The sequence below is a fragment of the Syngnathoides biaculeatus genome, chromosome 9, assembly GCF_019802595.1.
Source record: "Syngnathoides biaculeatus isolate LvHL_M chromosome 9, ASM1980259v1, whole genome shotgun sequence".
NCBI lineage: Eukaryota > Metazoa > Chordata > Actinopteri > Syngnathiformes > Syngnathidae > Syngnathoides > Syngnathoides biaculeatus.
The window spans coordinates 24,626,935-24,647,783 of NC_084648.1; the positions used below are offsets into that span (position 1 = coordinate 24,626,935).

At 45.6% G+C, this 20,849-nt stretch overlaps 1 protein-coding gene across 6 annotated transcripts in view; it reads right to left on the reverse strand.

The window, feature by feature from the left end:
* The window catches only part of wdr17 (WD repeat domain 17), a 128,742-nt gene that overhangs the window by 32,531 nt on the left and 75,362 nt on the right, over window positions 1-20,849 (reverse strand). For all 6 annotated transcript variants that reach the window (XM_061829772.1, XM_061829770.1, XM_061829773.1 and 3 more), the window contains 6 exons: window positions 15,912-16,067; window positions 15,618-15,682; window positions 15,156-15,288; window positions 12,483-12,568; window positions 12,144-12,243; window positions 5,094-5,233 (listed from right to left, as the gene is read on the reverse strand). In XM_061829772.1, the coding sequence (XP_061685756.1) occupies window positions 5,094-5,233; window positions 12,144-12,243; window positions 12,483-12,568; window positions 15,156-15,288; window positions 15,618-15,682; window positions 15,912-16,067 (680 nt within the window). The remainder of the gene's footprint in view (window positions 1-5,093; window positions 5,234-12,143; window positions 12,244-12,482; window positions 12,569-15,155; window positions 15,289-15,617; window positions 15,683-15,911; window positions 16,068-20,849) is intronic.

The following is a 20,849-nucleotide window of genomic DNA, read 5'->3' on the forward strand; positions in this document are numbered from 1 at the left end:
GAGGCAGTGGTAAGAAAACTTCAAAAACCTCCTCACCACACCTTCCCATGTGGAAGCAGAGTCTGGGGTTCTGAGCCGGGTTCTCCTAGGTACAAGGTTGAGGTCATTGAGGTTGCAAGGCCCCGGGGGTGAATGAGATTCACCTGGAGTTCCTAAAGGCTCTGAATGTTATAGGGGTGTCCTGGTTGTCATGCCTCTGCAACATCGTAAGGACGTTGAGGACAGTTGTTCTAGATTGGTAGACTGGGGTGGTTGTGTATTCTAACTAAAGGGGGCTCACACCCTTCAGTCTCTCTTGTAAGGTGTTTATATATAGGGGTGCTGGGGAGGATTGTCCATTGAGAAGTCGAATCTCATTCGGGAGGAGGAATTTACTCTCACCAGGGTCCTCGAGGGTGCATGGGAGTTTGCCTAACCAGTTTGTGATTGTGGACTTGGAGAAGGCGTTCGACCATGTCCCTCAGGAAGTCCTATGGTAGGTGATTTGGGAGTATGCGGTGCTGAACCCCATGATATGGGTTGTATGAGATCTCAATTTACAAGTCGATCTACGTTCCTACGCTCACCTATGGTCATAAGCTGTGGGTCATGACCGAAAGAACAAGATCCCGGATACCAACGGCCAAAATGAGTTTCCTCCGCAGTCTGCAGGGTGTCCAGGCTTTCTCTTAGAGATAGGGTGAGAAGCTCTTTCAGGAGGGGCTCAGAGTATAGCCGCTGCTCCTCCACATTGAGAGGAGCCAGATGAGGTGGCTGGGGCATCTGATTTGGATGCCTCCCGGACACCTCCGTTGTAAGGAGTTCTGGGCAATAGAGCCCAGGAATGACCCAGGAAATACTGGAGAGACTGTCTTTTCATCTTGCTTCAGGAATGCCTCGAGATCCCCTGATTAAGCAGAAGGGGAAAAAAACGTGTGTGTATATATATATATATATATATATATATTATATATATATATATATATATATATAATATCAGCAGTGAAGAAAATGAGTATTTGAACACCCTGCTATATGGCAAGTTCTTCCATTTAGAAATCATGGAGGGAAGAAAATGAGTATTTGAACACCCTGCTATATGGCAAGTTCTTCCATTTAGAAATCATGGAGGGGTCTGAAATTGAAAGGTAGACTAACAGGTCTTTCAGGGTAAGAGTTCTAGCTGATAGACAGGTGTTCAAATACTTCTTTGGAGCTGTATCACACAAATACAGTCAATCATTAAAAAATCATACATTGTGATTTCTGGATCTCTCTCATGGTGGACATGCACCTACGATGAAAATTTCAGACCCGTCCTTGATTTCTAACTGGGAAAACTTGCAATATAGCAGGGTGCTCAAATACTTATTTTCTTCACTATATATATATCTATATATATTCATCCATTTTCTCAGTCACTTATCCTCACAAGGGTCGCGGGAGTGCTGGAGCCTATCCCGGCTGTCAACAGGCAGGAAGCAGGGTCCATCCTGAACTGGTTACTGGTTTGCAGCCAATTGCAGGGCACATAGAGACAAAGAGCCACACTCACAATCACACCTAGGTGCAATTTAGAATGTCCAATTAATGTTGGATGTTTTTGGGATGTGGGAGGAATCCAGAGTGCCCGGAGAAAACCCACGCAGTCATGGGGAGGACATGCAAACTCCACACAGCTGGGGCAGGAATGGACTCTAGACCTCTTTTACACCTGCACCACCGTACCGCTTAACCCCGCTTCCTGACCGATGATAGCTGGGACAGGCTTCAGCACTCCAAGGTCCTTGTGAGGATATATATTGCGGCTTCTGAAAGTACTCTGCTGCAATCCTGGCCCATATGTCCCAACAGAACTAATGTAACTGAGTCAGGTTTGTTCAGGTGCCTTGGTTGCACTTGCTTTTTCAGATATGCCCGCAAGCGACACTATTTGAGTTGAGTTTATGGAAGATTGCGCGCATTTTTCCAAGAGTATGATTCTGAGGTCACACATTGAAGTTAGATGAGAAGACCTCACTTACTGTCTACTTAAAATCAACCCAAATGTTATCAATCAGATTAAGGGCAGGTCATCAAATTTTCCCATCCATGTCTTGATGAACTTTGCAATGTGCACCTGTGTACAGGCATGTTGAAACAGAAAGGGGTAATCCTTGTTATGATGAAATATTCAGTGTTACTTTCACTGGAGCTCAGGAGCTAATATTTTTGACAGTTCGGAGATGCCACCTTTCTTTTCCAACATGACTATGCATCAGTGTCATCAACTCAATTGAGTCACAGTCATAAAGATAGGGATGAGAGGGTTTGAGTTGGATGAAGTTGACTGGCCTGCACAATCCTGACCTAAACCCAATAGAACACTTTTGGAGGAATAAGAACGTAGACTGAGACCCAAGCCTTGTCATCCAACATTGATGTGTAAAACCTCATGAATACGCTTCTGTAAAAACAGTCATGAATTCTGATTAACTCACTTCTAAACCTTGTGGAAAGGCTTTCCAGGTGAGATATGTTACCAGAGGGTGGACTGATGTCATCAACCATATGGATAAAGAATGGGATGTCACTAAAATTCCTACTGTATCTAATTCAAGCTGAATGCCTTTGGCAAGATAGTCCATCCCTCCATCCATCTTTTACCACTTTTCCAGGTCAGGTCATGGGGGCAGTAGCTTTAGCAGGGATACCCAGACTTCCCTTTCCCCAGCCACTTCATCCAGCTCTTCTGGAGGGATCCCAATGAGTTCCCTGGCCACCCAAGAGACATGGGCTCTCTAGCGTGGCCTGGGTCATCCCCGGGGTCTTCTTCTGGTGGGACCTGCCCGGACGACCTCACCAGGGAGGCGTCCGGGAGGCATCTGGATTAGATGCCCCAGCCATCTCATCTGGCTCCTGTCAATGCAGAGGTGCAGTGACCCCTCACCCTATTTTTAAGGGTGAGTCCGGACACCCTGCAAAGGAAACTCAATTTGGCTGCTTATATCCGGGATGATGTTGTTTTGGTCACAACCCACAGCTCATTTATTTAAGATATCAGAGTAGAGGGACTGAATGCTTTGGCATGCCACACATTTCATTGACCCCTATGTAGAAATTGCGTCATCCGCGTTGCTAACCAATCAGAGGCCAGAGATCTGGATAAACCACGCCCCTTTTTGGCGTCCGCCGTTCCCTCAGACAACGTTGCATGGTCCAGTATAGCTTTTGTTAGTGTTTTATCGCGTATTTGGGTTCTTTAACAAGAGATATGGTTAAGAGGTGTAGTTACGGACTTTGTAATAGTGACGACAGGTATCCTGAAAGGCTAGTTGGTGGAGTTCAATTCGTACCCTTTCCAAAACCGAAGACCCAGTACGAAAAATGTCTTTGATGGATCAAACTTTATGGAAGACCGCATCATCAACTGAATCCATCTAAAATCAACCGGAACAGAAGACCGAGTACGAAAAATGTCTTCGATGGATCAAACTTTGTGGAAGATCGTATGATCAACTGAATCCATCTAAAATCAACCGGAACAGATATGTTTGCTCGAAGGTAAGCCCTATATTTGATTTTCAATACGTCTCATATAAATGAATTAGCAGTTCTTCGCTTGCATAACATAGCTACGTGTGAATTATTGACACACTTGATCAGTGTTGAGCGATATTTTGCGATGATCTGACTGCACAAATGTGTCTCTGTTCGGTGGCTACGGAGCTAAGCTAAACCGGACTAGCGAGTCCTAAAAGCCTTCGACGTGCACCGAGACACCAAGACTGAAGGAAGGATGTTTGAGGACACTAAAGTAGTGATTGTCGTACTCGGTCGGGACTTACGTAGGTTCGGCACTAATTCAAGATGCTTTGCATTATTGAGGGGAGCGCAAGACGTTACACAAAGAAAACAAGAGAAACAACTCGTAAATCAAGCCTTGCCTTCTTTTCCTTCATACGGCGGTTCACAAACGGCTATACAGATACACATACAGATTCTGCACACAAGTGTGATATGTAACACGAAAATGGGAAACTGTCAATGACGAATTCGTCTTTGGGTTATATTATATTATGTGGCTTCTCGGTCTTCCTCTGACTCCGGAAAGATCTCGCGCTAATATCAATGGTTTCTCCATCGATAAGCATGTAAATACCATTGAAATACCCCTCGCTGAAATACTTGAAGCCCTGCTGTCTGCTTTTCAACGATATTTCACGGTTAGCTAAGAATGCAAGTGAGAAATCAGCTGGTAAATCGGACAATTTCGCTCTAGTCTTTTCTTCCTGCGCCGCCATTTTTGCTAATTGTTTGTCTGAGGTTAGCACATGCGGGGTGACGTAACTTCAGGAGGCATGGTTAAGTGCCCTGTACAGAGGGGTCAATTGATCATGCTATCCCAATCAATAGGGAGACTCAGTTCATGCTGAACATAATCAGACTCAGCCAAAAAAAGTGTTTTGAAAAGTGTTATACCTATGATTGTGTATGCACTTTATAACTGAGTGTTCTTTGGTACCTTGTTTGGTGTCAGTTTTTTACTGGACCTTTTTATCTTTGCCCTTTTTAAAGTAGCAATAAAAAGACTGTGACACAGTGGAAACAAGAATTAGACCAAGAGATGTAAATGTTGACTGCATAGTCTCTACTTGCATACCATACTCTCATGTTTTTTTTGGTTCATGTGGTGCCTTCAGAATACAATGATTGTAACTATTCCAATTCTTGTGTATTAATGTGATGTGTGTGTGACATTCGGTTACATTTGGTGAGATTTGCGCGTAAAACACAAACACAGTAGTGAAGTGCATTGGCTCTGTTGCTGAATTTTGTTTTGTATAATGTGTCAGAATGGAATTCTTTACTTCTCTTTCATCCACTTGTGTTTTAGTTTCATTTCAAACTGTCAATGTGGAAATTTATGATTGATTACTCTTGGAAACACAAAAAAAATAAGAGAGATGTAAAAAAGGATAAAAGTAATGTTGATCGAATTTGCAGGTGTGGGTAAACAAATTTCATTTTTCTCAAATAAATTTTGGTAAAGAGTTAATCATGTACACATCAGGTAAGTATGAATACTTTTAAATCCTGTAAACCTTACAGGTTTACAGAGCAAGGAGACTCACCATGTCAGTGGGGTCATATACTTCCTGGCCAGGAGTTCCAGACAGTAGGCTGTACTCCAAGAGGCGGTCTCTCCAAGGACTATACCCACACATGCAGCCAACTCCAGCTCATTGCCTCTGATCAGACTAGATATGGCGAACTTAAAACACACAGAGATATAGAACATACAACATTGTCTGATTTTTAACATGTGGGGCCAGCAATTTTTGGTCATTCCTCAGTACAGTGCTCTGAGAAAGAGTTCGACATCGTCCTGATATTTTTTTTTCCATGTTTGACACACTTAAATGGTTCTAATCATCAAACAGATTTAAGTATTTGTCAAATACAACTCAAAACTTGTAGGCATTCAAACTATTTTTTCTCCATTGCAATTAAGTCATTAAATTTTTGATTAGCGAGCCTACTATTTTCTGCCTTGTGCTGCTGTTGGGACAGACCCTCACATCCCGCTGGTCCAATCAGTATTCGTCTGAGTAGTGCATACTGTAGACTTTCGCACAATTCGTCACTGAGTGGTAACTGAACACACACTCCTTGCACCAAAGTGGCGTGAGTGCACCACTACACCTGGTTTACGTCCGAAATACATGAAAGAAACATTTATGTCACGAACGAGGCTCGAGGGCGGACCCAAATGCACGACTCCAGAGGCAAGCAGGTAGTGTACAGAAAGCCTTTATTCAGTCCGTGGTCAATGATCAGCGAGTCACTCATGAAAAGCAGCAGTATTTGAAGACGCAGGCTTACTAGGGATGGTCAGGGAACAGGCGAGGGTCGGTACACGGTAGGTCAGGTATACAGGAGTGCGGGAACGAGGCATGAGAATCAATGATCTGGCGGAGGATTAGTTGTCCCCTGTGTCCTATAAGTACCGGGTGTAATCAGCCGAAACAGGGTGCAGGTGTGTGCCGACTAATTGGCTGGCCACGGATACCAGGAGCATGACAGTACCCCCCCCCCCCCCAACGGCCGGCTCCCGACAGCCCAGGAGCGTCTGGATGGGCCGCGTGGAAGTCCTCGATGACAGAGGGGTCCACAATGAAGCGCGAGGGGATCCAAGAGCGCTCATCCGGTCCGTATCCCTCTCAATGCGCTAGGTACTGGAACCCCCTTCCTCTGCGACTGGAAGACAGCAACCGGCGCACTGTGTACACCGGCTGGGCGTCCACCATGCAAGGGGGCGGGGGGGGGGGGGGTTTGGCCGGAGGAGCCACCAGCGAAGGACGATCCGGGCGTAGTCTGCCGACGTGGAATGTAGGGTGCACCCTCATCGACCTGGGTAGTCTAAGTGATACAGCGACCGGGTTAATGATTTTGGTCTTCGGGAACGGAGCAAGTTTGCGGGATTCCATCCGCAGTGGGAGATCCTTGGTGGAGAGCCAAAATCGCTCCCCCACCCTGAGTTCTGGTGCGGCTCTCCTCTTTCGGTCCGCTGCGGACTTGTAGATGTTGCCCATGTGCAGCAGCGTCCTCCGGGCTGCCTCCCAGGTCCGTTTGCAGCGCCGTACCACTGCCAGGGCCGACGGCACCGCGGAGTCTGTGACAAATGAGGGAAACCGAGAGGGGGGATAGCCGTGCACAACGTGGAGTGGAGCCATACCTGTTGAGGCGGTGGGTAGGGAGTTGTGGGCGTACTTAACCCATTTGAGGTGCTGGCTCCACGTGCTCTGGTCCCTAGATGCTAAGCATCGAAGTCCGGTCACTAATTCCTGATTTACCCTCTCTGTTTGGTCGTTAGACTCTGGATGATGGCCCTAAGTCAGACTAGCCGAAGCGCCGATGAGGGTGCAGAATTCCTTCCAGAAGCGGGCGCTGAATTGCGGGCCTCTGTCCGAGATGATGCCCCGGGGGAACCCGTGGTAGCGGACGACCTCGTCCAACACCAGCTGGGCTGTCTGCTTGGCCGACAGGATCTTCGGAAGCGGCATGAAGTGAACCATCTTGGAGACTCGGTCCACTACAGACAGCACAACTGTCTTTCCCTGAGAGGGCAGTATGCCGGTGACGAAGTCCAACGCGATGTGTGACCACGGGCGGAAAGGGATGGACAGAGGCCACAACTCTCCCACCGTCTTATTGGCCGCACACACCGGGCAGGCATTGACGAATTCCTTCACGTCTTTGCTGCGGTTGGACCAGAATCTGTGTTGGACCACAGAACGAGTTTTTGCCATACCCGGGTGGCAGACCGTCTTGTTCGAATGGGCCCAATTGACGACATCCCCCCGAAGTGATGGAACGACGAACAGGCGATCAGACGGACAATCTGCGGGTGGCGGCATCTCTCCCAGGGCCTCCTTTACCCGCGACTCGACCGCCCAGGTGAAGCCGGACACAAAGCAAGCCTCTGGCTAAGAGCTGCTACTGAGAGGGCGTCCAGCTTGCTGTTCTTGGAACCTGGGCGGAAGGACTGGGCGTTCAACCGCTTTGCGGTCCTCAGGTACTGTAGGTTTTTGTGGTCGGTGAGGCCCACGAACGGTACTTGTGAGCCTTCCAGCCAGTGCACTGTACACTGTACACTGGTGGATCCTTCCATCTTTGGGACTCCTCTGCGACAAAATGGCTCTGATTCCCTGAGTCCGATGCGTCCAGCTCCACCACAAACTGGTGATCTGGATCCAGGATAATGAGGAATGGTGCAGTGGTGAATGAACCTCTGCATGTCCCTCCTGTTAGCGGGGGTGGGCCACCGAAGCACCGCGTCGATCTTCCCGGGATCCATCCGTATCTCCCCTTCTGCCATGATGAAGCCCAGAAAGGACACGGATGCTCGGTGGAACTCGCACTTCTCCCATTTCACGAACAGTTGGTGCTGCAAGAGACGCTGGAGCACCTCTCTGACCTGTCGGATATGAGAGGTCAGGTCTGCTGAAAAGATAAGAATGTCGTCAAGGTATATAAATTCGTTTTTGTTCAGGAACTCCCAAACCACGTCATTAATAAAGTTTTGGAAGACAGCCGGAGCATTGGTCAGTCCGAAGGGCATCACAAGATATTCGTAATGCCCCGTGGGAGTGTTGATAGCCATCTTCCATTCGTTGCCCTCCGGGATCTGCACCAGATGATACGCGCTGTGCAAGTCCAGCTTGGTGAAGATCCAGGCTCCGTGGAGGAGTTCAAATGCCGTAGCAATTAAGAGCAAGGGGTACCTGTTCTTGACCGTGATGTCATTCAATCCTCGGTAGTCGATGCAGGGTCATAAAGTGCAATCCTTTTTCTTCACGACAAAAACCCTGCACCTGATTAATGAGTCCGGTTGCCAGCGACTCCTCGACGTAATCCCTCATTGCCTGGTGCGCCGGTCCTGTCAAAGAGAACAGTCTCCCTCTGGGAGGTGAGGTGCCTGGGAGGAGTTCGATAGCACAGTCATAAGGCCGATTTTGCCTTTGACTCTAGGGAACCACAGTGAGAGCCATTGAGAGAGGCACAAATGATTTTGCCTTGGACTCAAAATCATGGTAGCAAGAGTGCACCGTGGCTAATCTGGAAGCGGTACTCAGTTCAGCAACTTGAATCGCTCCGTCCTCCCGAGCGGCGAGACACTGCTTGTGACCCCAGTCAATGCAGGGGTTGTGTCTGTTGAGCCACGGGCTCCCCGGGATTATATCACTGCTGCTCAAGTTAAAAACATGGAAACTAATGTGCTCCGTGTGCATGTCCGGAAAGTCCATACGTAAGGTTTGTGTGCGGTGTGTAACCCGGCAGAGGAACTTGCCGTTGGCGCCATAAGCAATATGAAGATGCTGTGTGGGGAAGGTCGCCGCACGCAACGCTTCGACCACACGGGGATTCATTAGGTTAGCGTCTGAACCGGAGTCAATGAACGCGGTCACTAGGCATGAGTGAGAGTCCATTCCTATGGTGAGGTGCAAAAGCGACCGCCCTGACTCAGTGACAGTATACTGCACACTCACCGATGTAGAGATTCTAAGGTCGGAGCGCTTCGGTCGAACCGGGCAGCGAGCGGTTAAGCGTTCCTCCGCTGAGCTGCAGAGCCCCTCCACTTGCATGGGTTCCGACGTAGTGAGCAGCGTTGGCGGCCGGGAAGCTATTGGGCTTAGCCTCTCTGTCTCCTCCTCGGTCATGCCATCCATCTCCCTCTGCACGGCCAAGCGCTGATCCACCTTGAGGGCCAGTGCGATGAGGGCGTCCAGCGAAGGAGGAAGATCCACGGCAATGAGGTGACCATGGATCTGTGGGGAAAGTCCCTGGAAGAAGGCGTCATGGAGAGCCTCCTTGTTCCACCGGCTCTCGGTGGCCCGGATCTGGAATTCGATAGCGTAGTCTGACACGTGACGATGGCCTTGGCGAATTTTCACGAGTGAGGCTGCCACCTTGCGTTCCCGAGCCGCGTACTGGAATACTTGGGTGAGCACGCAGACGAACGTCGTCCATGAACGGCGAATCTCTGAGTTGCGACTCCATTCTGCTGTGGCCCACGCCTCCGCTCCTCCCGTCATGTGGGAAATGACAAAGGCAATCCGGGAGCGGTCCGTGGGGAAAGCGGACGCCTGCAGTTCGAAATGGAGGTCGCACTGCACAAGGAAGGGCTTGACGTTTCCTGAGTCGCCTGAGAAACATTCCGGTCGGGAGAGCGGAGTTATGCTGGCACGGGAGGGCTCCATAACAGGCAGAACGCGTGGACTCGGAGCTACAGGCAGAGTGACCATCGTCAGCGTAGCAGCCGCGCTAGCTTGGGATGCTAGCCACAGCTACAGCCGGGCAGAGATCTCTTGGGGAAGTTGATTTGTTACCTGAAGAGCAGCCTCCTGCTCAGCCACCCGTCTGCTGGAACTGTAACGAGCGGCGGATGGCTTCGGAGTCGGCTGGGTCCATGTTGGGGCCAGAACGTTCTGTCACAAACGAGGCTCGAGGGCGGACCCAAAGCAGGTGGTGTACAGAAAGCCTTTATTCGGTCCGTGGTCAATGATCAGCAAGTCAGTCAGGAAAAGCAGCAGTATCAGAAGAGGCAGGCTTACTTGGATGGTCAGGGAACAGGCGAGGGTCGGTACACGGTAGGTCAGGCATATGGGAGTGCAGGAACGAGGCATGAGAATCAACAATCTGGCGGAGGATTAGTTGTCCCCTGTGTCCTATAGGTACCGGGTGTAATCAGTCGAAACAAGGTGCAGGTGTGTGCCGACTAATTGGTCAGGATGCCAGGAGCATGACAGTTTACAGAAGAGAAAACCAGAGGTCTGAGAGTTATAAATTCAGGTCAAATAGTGGAGCGCAAAGTCCAAAGTAAACATGGTGAAACAGATGTTAGTTGTTATGCTGCACATAAATGGAATAAATTGCTAACAGAGGTGAGGTCAGCCCCAAGTGTGAATGTTTTTATATCCAGGTTTAAAACTTTTTTTTCTCATGCCTTTTAGAGTATTTCTCTTTTTAATATTTTTTTGCACTGTATCTGTTCAGAACAAAGAACAAGGGGCATTTCTGTTTACAGGAACTATTCCTTATAAGAGTCACAGATGTGCAAGATGTAAAGTCTTTTACATTAAGAACAGCTAAGAGTTAAGAGTGTGTCAATGTCCCACATTGTGTTAAGCTTGTGCAGAGTGCCTTTACCTGTCCGCTGTTCCCGTTATAGACCAGTTCATGACAATTGTGCAAAGGTAGCAGTTTAAAGTGATGAATCGTGCAACAGTCTACAAAATATATTACTAATACTAATACTGATTGTACCAGCAGGATGTGAATGCGTGTCCCAACAATGGCACGAAGAATAAAATAGTAGGTTCGCTGATCAAGAATTTAATGACTTAATTACAAGGGGAAAAAAATTGTTTGAATGCCTGCTAGTTTTGACTTGAATGGATCGGTTTCCAATTACGTCACCACCACCCTTAGACCAATCGGATAAATTAACGATGGAAAAAAAGTTCACCCTTCACCTATCACCTGTGTTCGGTGACCTCTATGACACACAAGATGGCCTAATTGGAAACCTGTCCAATTATCTGTAGTGCTTTCCCGATAGAAGGAGCTGGAATCATGTCATCAACATGAACCAATAAGTAAAATATGATTGTAGTTGAAGCTATATTAAATCAGCAACTTAGTGCAGACTTGACTTGCCAACACAGCGCAGGAAATGTACACAAACACAATATTCACAGTACACTTCTCTAAAGACTCTGAATTGATGGATAGTGTCAGGAATATGGGCAAGCCACTGCCTGCATACAAGCCTTGAGTTTGTTATTCTCGGTTGCCAGTTCGTTGTGTTTGAAACTACAGTAGTCTGCGTAAGTATACGAGCCTCTTGTTATGTATTAGCCTTGTTGTCAAGGCCAGCTTTCCTGTGTCACCACAGCTAATTCAAGTCTTGTTTTTTTTTGCCTAAAACTAATTCAACCAGGTTGTTGTGTTTTTGGACCTTTCCTGTTGTCTCGTGTTTTTGTGCCTCTACCTTTTTTGGACTGCTTTCCCCTGCATGACCTTTGCCTGCAATAAACCTCTCAACATCATGTCGCTGCCTCTGAGTCCTGCATTTGGGTCCAGCCCCATGTCGAATGATTGTGAAAGACAGATAGATAGATGGATACCAGTTGTGGTCCATAAAGGCAACTATGTGTGTGGGCATGCATGTGTTTGTGGTTTTCCATAAAGGTTTAAATGTCTGTTTGATACTGGGTGCATACACGCACACACACAAGTCCATTGCTCCAACCATTGTAATTTTGATGCAAAGAGCACGCAAAGATGATAAAGGTACACAACTCACTCTCAAAGCTATAGTTGACTAACTGAGAAAATCACTCACTTACATGACGTTAGTCTTGGAGCGCGTTAAACCAGCTCAGTCCAAAATACAGATGAAGTTGAAACTTCTCACTGGTTTGTACACATAAATTTGCTGCTGAATGGTAGGACTGTGGTTTGAGTCCCACAAATGAGTACTTAAGAGTATTCTCCTGGGAAGAGTCATGATACTTTGTGTCTTAATCAAAATGGGGCGATCTTGGAGTAATGCGTGACCAGCATCTCTGAAAGTTTAGTACGTGCAACATTATATGGTCTCGTGCACACGTACTTACCTGAACGTTATCAACCGCTAGGTAGCAGCACGAGGCCAGAATAGCGCGACCGTCCTGAAAGTACCATTCCGCCAACTGTCCACATACATTATGAAGAAGGCTATGTAGAAAAAAAAATCTTTAGTTATTACGAATATAATGCTGATTTGGAACAATGATTTAAACAACATTTTACTCCCCCTCAAGATTCAAAATAATTTTAATAGCTTTATCTGCCATGTAAAAAAAAAAAAAAAGTCCTTAGTAATCAGTCTTCAACTATCTATTAGAAGTCCATTTCATCTTGCACAATACTGACAACTGCACAATGATATATGGCTTTATGTTTGTGTGCTTTACCTTTGGTATTGATGTCTGTTATCCACATCATTTGTCTTGTGGTTGATAGGGATTTGAGGTGTACAGATGTTTCCCTCACATGCCCCCTTAAACAAATATATTCACAAGACAATCTTCCATGATACTGCTCTTATTTCTGGAGAGGAAATATTGGAACTCAAACAGCACTGGATAGGTGCGGGCATTTTATTTGTCTACTTGGAATTCTCATTCATACATACGTACACAAATACATTGCCTAATTATCCATCCATCCATTTTCTTAGCCGCTTATCCTCACGAGGGTCGCGGGGAGTGTTGGAGCCTATCTCAGCTGTCAATGGGCAGGAGGTGGGGTACACCCTGAACTGGTTGCCAGCCAATCGCAGGGCACATAGAGACAAACAGTCGCACTCACAATCACACCTAGGGGCAATTTTAGAGTGTCCAATTAATGTTGCATGTTTTCGGGATGTGGGAGGAAACCGGAGTACCCGTAGAAAATCCATGCAGGCACGGGGAGAACATGCAAACTCCACACAGGTGGGTCCGGGATTGAACCCGGCCGGGACCTCCGAACTGTGAGTCTAATGCTTTACCAGCTGATCCACCGTGCCTAATTAGCATTTCGTTATTGAGTATTTTGAATATGAGCCCTTATGAAGATTGCGTAAGCAGGCAATTTCCTGCGTTAACCATTTACACTACATCTACAAGTTATCCCAGCACCATTATGGGTGTCCAGAAATCCTTGCGGTGATGTTTTATCGACAGTCAAACCTTGCTCTTTAATTGTTCCTGTCGATGTTATGAGCATGTGCATTACCGATTCATCAGGCTAGGGTTGGTATTTGTGAACTTATTTAAAAATTGATTTAATTATTTTTTCCCTCAAATTTCACACACAACACCCCATAATAAAGCATTGGAAAAATGAAGTTTTTTGAAGACTCATTCAAAACAATGATTAAAAAATAAAATCTTAGAACAAATCTTGGTCATGGAGACTAGTGAAAAAGATTAGTGCTACTCTGTCAGCCTGTTGTAAGTTTCTACCTGTCAAGATTGTTGTGTGTGCTTTTGTTCCTCCTGTTTCCGCTCTGGCAGTGCACAAAGGCCATGAGGACTGAGGATCCCTCTGTGCTGGTAACATGGCTGGTGAGGCAGTGATATGAGAATCCTTCCATCCATCCATTATCTGAGCCGCTTATTCCCACAAGGTTTGCGGGAGCGCTGAAGCCTATCCTAGCTCTCATCAGGTGAGAGGGATGGTACACCTTGAACTGGTTGCCAGTCAATCAGCCATCTCTGGTTTCCTCCCACATCCCAAAAACATGCATTAACTGAGGACTCTAAATTGCCCATAGATGTGATTGTGATTGCGAATGGTTTTTTTGTTTCTATGTGCCCTGTGACTGGCTGGTAACCAGTTCAGGGTGTACCTTGTGATAGGTCAGTCCCACAGAGTCCATCCGATATTCATGTATCTTTGCTCGTGTATGTCTCCACCAGACCCAAGTCACGCATTAAAAAGGCACATGGCAGCTTGCCCGAACTTAGTTCAAAACAGTGGCATGCAAAGGGAGGTTAGTGGGCTCAGGTATCCACCCAAAATTGGTGTATTCACATTTGGCGAAAATCATACACTTCTTATCACCTGACCCATACAGGATACTGATACTTGGTATCAGTATTCTAGCCTTACAGTGTTTCAAGGTATAGGTACTTGTGAAAGCTGCCAATACCAACTACTGATTCTTAAAGGGGAAATTCACTAGTTTGCATTAACAATGTATCAAATAGGTCATGTAATATGTACTCTATTTTGACAATATGATGTTAAATCATCTCTCATTCAATAGTATTTTGAGAAGATTATTATCGACAATTCCGAATTTTCAGGGGAGCTGCCATTTTCGCGAGTCACATGACCTACGTCCGCGGATGTGACGTGTATTGTGCCACAACAAAGGCTCGATTACATGGGACACCATTTATACCCAGCGCTCATTTCTCAGATTTATCCTCATCTGATGAAGAAATAGCAGTATCGGTTGATCAGGAAGATGGAGGAATACTTCCATACACAGCCGTGAGTGGCACAGCTGTGAGCGGCTCTGCCACTTGGTTGATCTGGAAGGCGGAGGAATCCTTCCATACACAGCCGTGAGCGGCACAGCCATGAGCGGCTCGGCCGCTCGGTTGATCTGGAAGGTGGAGAAATACTTCCATACACTTCCATGAGCGGCACAGCTGTGAGCAGCTCTCCGTTGGTTGGTTGATCGGGAAGATGGAGGAATACTTCCATACACAGCTGTGAGGAGCACGGCCATGAGTGGAAAATGAAGTGTCTAGAGAAAATTCATGCACACGGGGAGAACATGCAAACCCTAAACAGGTTGCGCCAGGATTTGAACCCCAGTCCCCAGAACTGCGAGGCAGACATGTTAATCAATCATCAACCGTGCCATTTGTTCTGTGTAGAATTTTGAGGGGAAAATACCATTTTGCATTAAAGTTTTAATGTAACGAAATGTAAAAAAAGTGAAATGCTGTAAATTCTGTACTTTGAGGATGCACGGTACATCTTAATGTAGAACTAGCTAGACAAGTCAACAAACAAAAAGCTCAAAATAAAGGGCTAAAAATTGAAAGCATCTACATCCTATGTATGCATACGGTATACACACACACCTGTGCAATTAGTAAGGCCTCAAGCAGTTGTCCTCTGCCAGTGAAGAATGTTACGAGTTTTTTTATGTCTCCTGTGGCAATGCAGTAAGGAATTGCATCATCGTTATCCTCCACCATCAGCTGATCAGCTCTCCTACATTACAAGCATCACAGACCTTTAAACAGGAGATGCAGTTGAGTGCGTTCTAATTTGAAGATCTGTAAACATGCCCGATATATTTTGCCAAAGTATAGCTTTGGATACGTGTCGTCTTTGTGCATTGACCTTATTAGGCCTCAAATTACATCCTCAGAGCCGAGGCAGCATGAATAACTGAAATAATTGACACATTGAAATGGCCAAAATCATGTTGCATTTGTTGATATTTTGCCCACCCTTGTATATCTTACCCTTATAACCATCAGTCATGGCTCAGTATACTTTTTGTCATAAATCAATTAGGGGTGAAAATAAAAAGCTACCTTTGCATCAGTGTTTTCCAGTACTTCATGGATACTCCTGGTGCTACAGCTAATGCTTTCTCCCACTGTCAGAGAGAGAGATTTACATTTCATCACAAATTCCTTAACTTCTCAGTATGATTCTTGTTTGGTTTCATACCTCATCTGATGGTACATAAAAAAAAAAACTGGAATACAGTGTTGACCATGAAACTTTTTTTGCATTTTGAGCTTGATTTATAAAGTGCAAACAAATGTCAATGTGATATACTTGGCAGAAGATATGAGAAATTTGCAGACACGCTCATGGAGCACCTGTCCAAGTTCCACCATCAATTCACAGTATCGTTGAATCTGTCCCAGCCTCAGATGGATATCTCCTGCTTCTTTAAGGCGCTCTTCTTTACTGGGAGCACCAATACCACCACCAAATTTAGACATCTTAACAATGGTTAATTCTTGGGCTTCAGACTGAGGAAAAACACAAAAGAGAGGATAGGAAATGTCAACATAATAATTATTGAACAAACATCAATAGTTTGAGAATTACTGAAGAATAATGTGTCACTCACGGGTAGGGTGAAAACATGCATCAAACTGCAGACACAATATATTTTAACCAGCCACAACATCTTGATCATTTGCACAACAAAACAAAACCAAATCTCATGCTGTTTTTGTTAAGCTTTTGACTTTGAGGTGTTACGCTAGATCATTTGTGTTTCGTTCTTATGCCGAGCTCAAACTACACAACTTTTTGTGTCTTTCAGGACTATTGCTATGTAAGACCACCCAACATTTGTGGTCTTGGACTGGGCAATCAGCCACACAGGCCGGGGTTAGCAGATGGATCCGTGGATCAGCCTACAAGACAAATTTGATCTTTCCCAGTTGACTACTGGCATAAATCTTTCCATATTTTGGTCAGACAGTGGCAAAACTATATGATGTATTTCTATACCACCACATCCCTTCTTTTAAAACCACTTGGCTTTATCTTATCAAATCAAACACTGTCAGGAGAGGTAGGATCAGAAAACGTTTTGTCAGTCAACCTGACCGGATAAACTGATTATCATGGCGACAACAACAATGCGACACACCTGTGAATTGTGTGGTTGAAAAAAAGAACAAAATGAGGAAAAGCGTCTGCCCTTGTTGGGACACACCTTCCATCCTACTGGTCCAATCAGTATTAGTATTGGTAATGTTTCCTGGAGACTATTGCATGATTCGTCATTCTAAACTGCTCCCTTTGCACAATTGTCATTGCACTGGTCTATAACGGGAAGCGCGAATGGGTACGAGGACTCTGTATAAGCTTAACATAACGTGGGGCCTTGATGCACGCTTCACTGCACTAAATGAAAAAGATTCTGCATCATGCAGAACTTTGACTTGAAAGGATAGTTCCTATTAACTGAATGCCTTTTGTTCTTTGTTCTTGTTAGCTTGTTTGGTTTTTGAGCTGAATGTCATTCCAAAACAGCACTGACTGCCAAAGACAAATTCCTTGTGTAATGTTACATACTTCTACTACTTATTATTCTAATATTGGTGCAAGCGTCATGAAATGGGAATGTTTTTCCTATTAACGTGTTGGGACTTAATTATCACAGAGAAGGGATCATGGATCACTTTGCATATGTCAAAATACAGTACTTGAAGAAGTCATGTTGCCTTATGCTGAAGAAGACATGCCCTTGAACTTGGTGTTTCATCAAGACAATGACCACCAAAACACAGTAGTAAACATGCAAAGTCTTGGTTCCAAACCAACAAAGTTAATTACCTTGATCCAATGGGTGTTGGGTTCTGACTTGAAGTAACCCTGCCTTCTTAACCCAGCCAATCCAATTACACTTTCTTAGTATGTGACATCATTTGACTAAGAAAGCGTAACTGGATGGGCTGGGTGTTACACGGTGAATTTCAGAGAGCGAATTGTAGCCAGTTGAATTTCAGACAGCGAAATGGAACCAGTTGAATCTCAGGAGACTGAAAATGTTGTGTTTGAATTTTAAAGGTTGAATTTTTTTATATGGCAAATTTGTTAACATTGAAAAGTTAAACTGAAATACAGCTATTGGAAATGTGATCACTTTGAAATAACGTGAATTTTACAACAAATAATTTTCAGTGGCATTTTTAATTCAAATCCTGGTGGCACATATTTACTTCCATAAACATGTGGGGTGAGATCAAAAATGCTGTTTCTGAAACAAAAACAAGAAATTCAAATAAATTGTGGAATGTTTTTATTGTGGAATAACATTTGGAAAGCCCCATAAATTGGTTGACTCCATGCCACACAGATGTGAAGCAATTATTTAAAAAAAATGTGGTCATCCAACAAAGTATTACTTCATTGATTCATAGCATTGGTAAATCCTAAAAACAAAGAAGTTTTTACAAAATAGTTTGGAGTTTGTAATGTCAAATGCAGGTTACTATTTTTTTGGACACTTTTTTCAACAAATTGCCCAATTGCACATCCTTAAAGGGCCACTGTCATGAAATGCATGATTTTTTGTATGTTATTAATGAAAAAACGGCAGCTGACATGGACCGATGTGTTTTTTTCACCACAAAACATGATTTTGACGTATTCAGCTTTTTGTAACTCCCACCATGAAAATCCTCTCGAGGGATTTGTTTTCGAGAAGAAGCAGGAAGTGACGCACATGGCAGAACCACCCTCAAGTGAACTCGTTCGTTTTTATTAGTTCTTCCTCAGGGAAGGTAGCTCGTTGTCCCTCTGTGTTAGCCAAAATGCATTGCTTGAACACTCGGGAGGAAGTTTGCAAGAGACCCGGTTCGTCGTGAAAAATGGATTGCACGGGTGCAATGGACAAGAGATTCGCGGGTTCCAAATGACAGGTAGGTCTGTATACAGCTACTAAAAAAAACAAGTTTGGGGCGAACCATGTAATTGGTCTCTCATAACATAACAAAAGATCCGCGTACGTATGACTGGCATGCTAAATGTGTCGATGCGCGCGTCGGACGGCGTCGGGCTCGCCGGTGAAGGCTGCTGCATTCTCTCGTCAGCGAAGACTGCCGCGTCGGCTCGTGGACAGCAGAGGCTATGAACAACGCTCCCGACAATGGCGCACTCAGCCGCGTGCGACAACAACGCTGCAAAGCAGTCCGCCTTGGCTCCGTGATAAGCCACCTCGGTGCCGAAAATGAGCCACCCCAGCCGAGGCACCACGTCTGCCGGTCACGGCTTCGGCAAAGGCTGCACGTTGGGCTCACGGATGGCGGCGGCTCTGACAACGCTGCTGACAATCCCACACTCAGCCGCGTGGGACGACAATGCCATAAAGCGCCCCGGCTCGACGATGGTGTTCATCGCGTACAGCAGGGGCTATGAACAACGCCGTGAACCGGCCCGGCTCGGCGCCATGATAAGCCACCTCGGTCGGCTGCGACGAGCCGCGATGGCTCATCTCCACCGCGGAAGTGGATCGGACGGGGAGGCGGTTTGGCCGTGATCGCATACCATCTGAATATGGCTCGAAACAATAGGGTTATATTGCCCCATTAACTTCACTCGGTTGTGTGATGTTCTCTTCTTCGAAAAGAGCTTCCGTGTCAGAAGGGGCGTGTTGGTATCCCATAGTAGGGTCCACCGCGTGTTTTCAACGGCGAATGTCTGGGGTGATGTCACGGACAGGGGAGGCAGCCAATATGGCGACCACTTAAATGTCGTCGAATGACACTTCCGCAACTTTGCGCAGGGATAACGCGCTCTCCGCTCATATTTATTTTTTCGTATGGACATTGAAGTGAATAATGTTATGTATTTTTTACTACAATATCTATTTTAGAATGTTTATAGAGATGACACTTGACCTTTAAGTGTACATTATGAATGCTGGGTCGTGTTTGTTTTCTGAGAATCTACTGCACACACTGGTAACTTATTTGACATTTATCAATAAAAAATATATTTAAAACATGAATTAATCTGGTCCATCACATTTGACTGCTATTATTTTGAACACAACTGTATGCCCAGGAAGCTCAATGCAGGACATTACGTGAAGTCACGTTACTTTCTGGTGTCGTTTGGTGAAGTAGACCTAAATATCGCCAGCGATTAAATTGATAGACACCAAAAGCACCCAATACAGGAATCGAAGTTGTAGTTGCGCACACTGAATAGTTGATAAATGAGAAAAAAATTGATAAATGAAAGTAACGAGCGACATCTTCTTCTTCTTCTTTTCCATTCGTCTTGTTCCTTGAGGGGTCGCCACAGTGAGTCATCTTTTTCCATGTGAGCCATCTTCCTCTCAAATACCAACAGCCCTCATGCCTTCCCTCGCAACATTCTTAAATGTTTTCTTTCATCTTAATCCTGCTTTTTTGCATGGCAGCTCCCTCCTCATAAACCTTCTTCTGGCCTCACCACTGTTTTATAAACATTCTCCTTCATCCTGGCACAAACTCTTCTGTCACATAACATCCCTGACACCTTTGGTCAGCTGTTCCAACCTGGTTGGACCCATTCCTTCACTTTCTTACCACACTCACCATTGCTCAGTGTCATGAGCAAGGCCTGGCCACTGCCATGGGGGGCAGGCCACTGCTCTGGGCGGTGCCACCTCTGACACCTGTCACAGCTGTTTCGCATTCGGTACTGTAATTGACAAGGCGTTTAATGGTCAAGTGTCATGAAATGCATGATTTTTAGTATGTTATTAATGATAATACGGCAGCCGGTATGGACCCATCTGTTTTTTTCACCACAAAACATGATTTTGACGTATACGGCTTTTTGCAACTCCCGCCATGAAAATCCTCTTGAGGGATTTTCTTTTTCGGCAAGAAGCAGGAAGTGACGTTAGAGGCAGGTGCGCACTCAAGCGGACTTGTTTGTTTCTATTAGTTTTACCTGAGGGAAGATAAATTGTTGTTTCATGATAGCCATAATGCCGGCTTGTTGCATTGCTCGATATTGCTCAAACACTCGGGAGGATTGGTTTACCCTTCATAAATTTCCAAGAGACCCAGTTCGTTGTGAAAAATGGATTACACGGGTACAAAGGACGAGACCAAGTAATCCATAACGTAACAAAAGATCCACGTACGTATGACAGGGGTGCTAAATGTGTTGATGTGTGCTTCGAATGGCTTCCGCGTCAGGCTCACCGGCGAAGGCTGTCACGTCAGCTCGTCGGCGAAGGCTGCCAAATGGGGCTCGCTGGTGAAGACTGCGCATCGTGCCTCGCAGACAAGCACGGC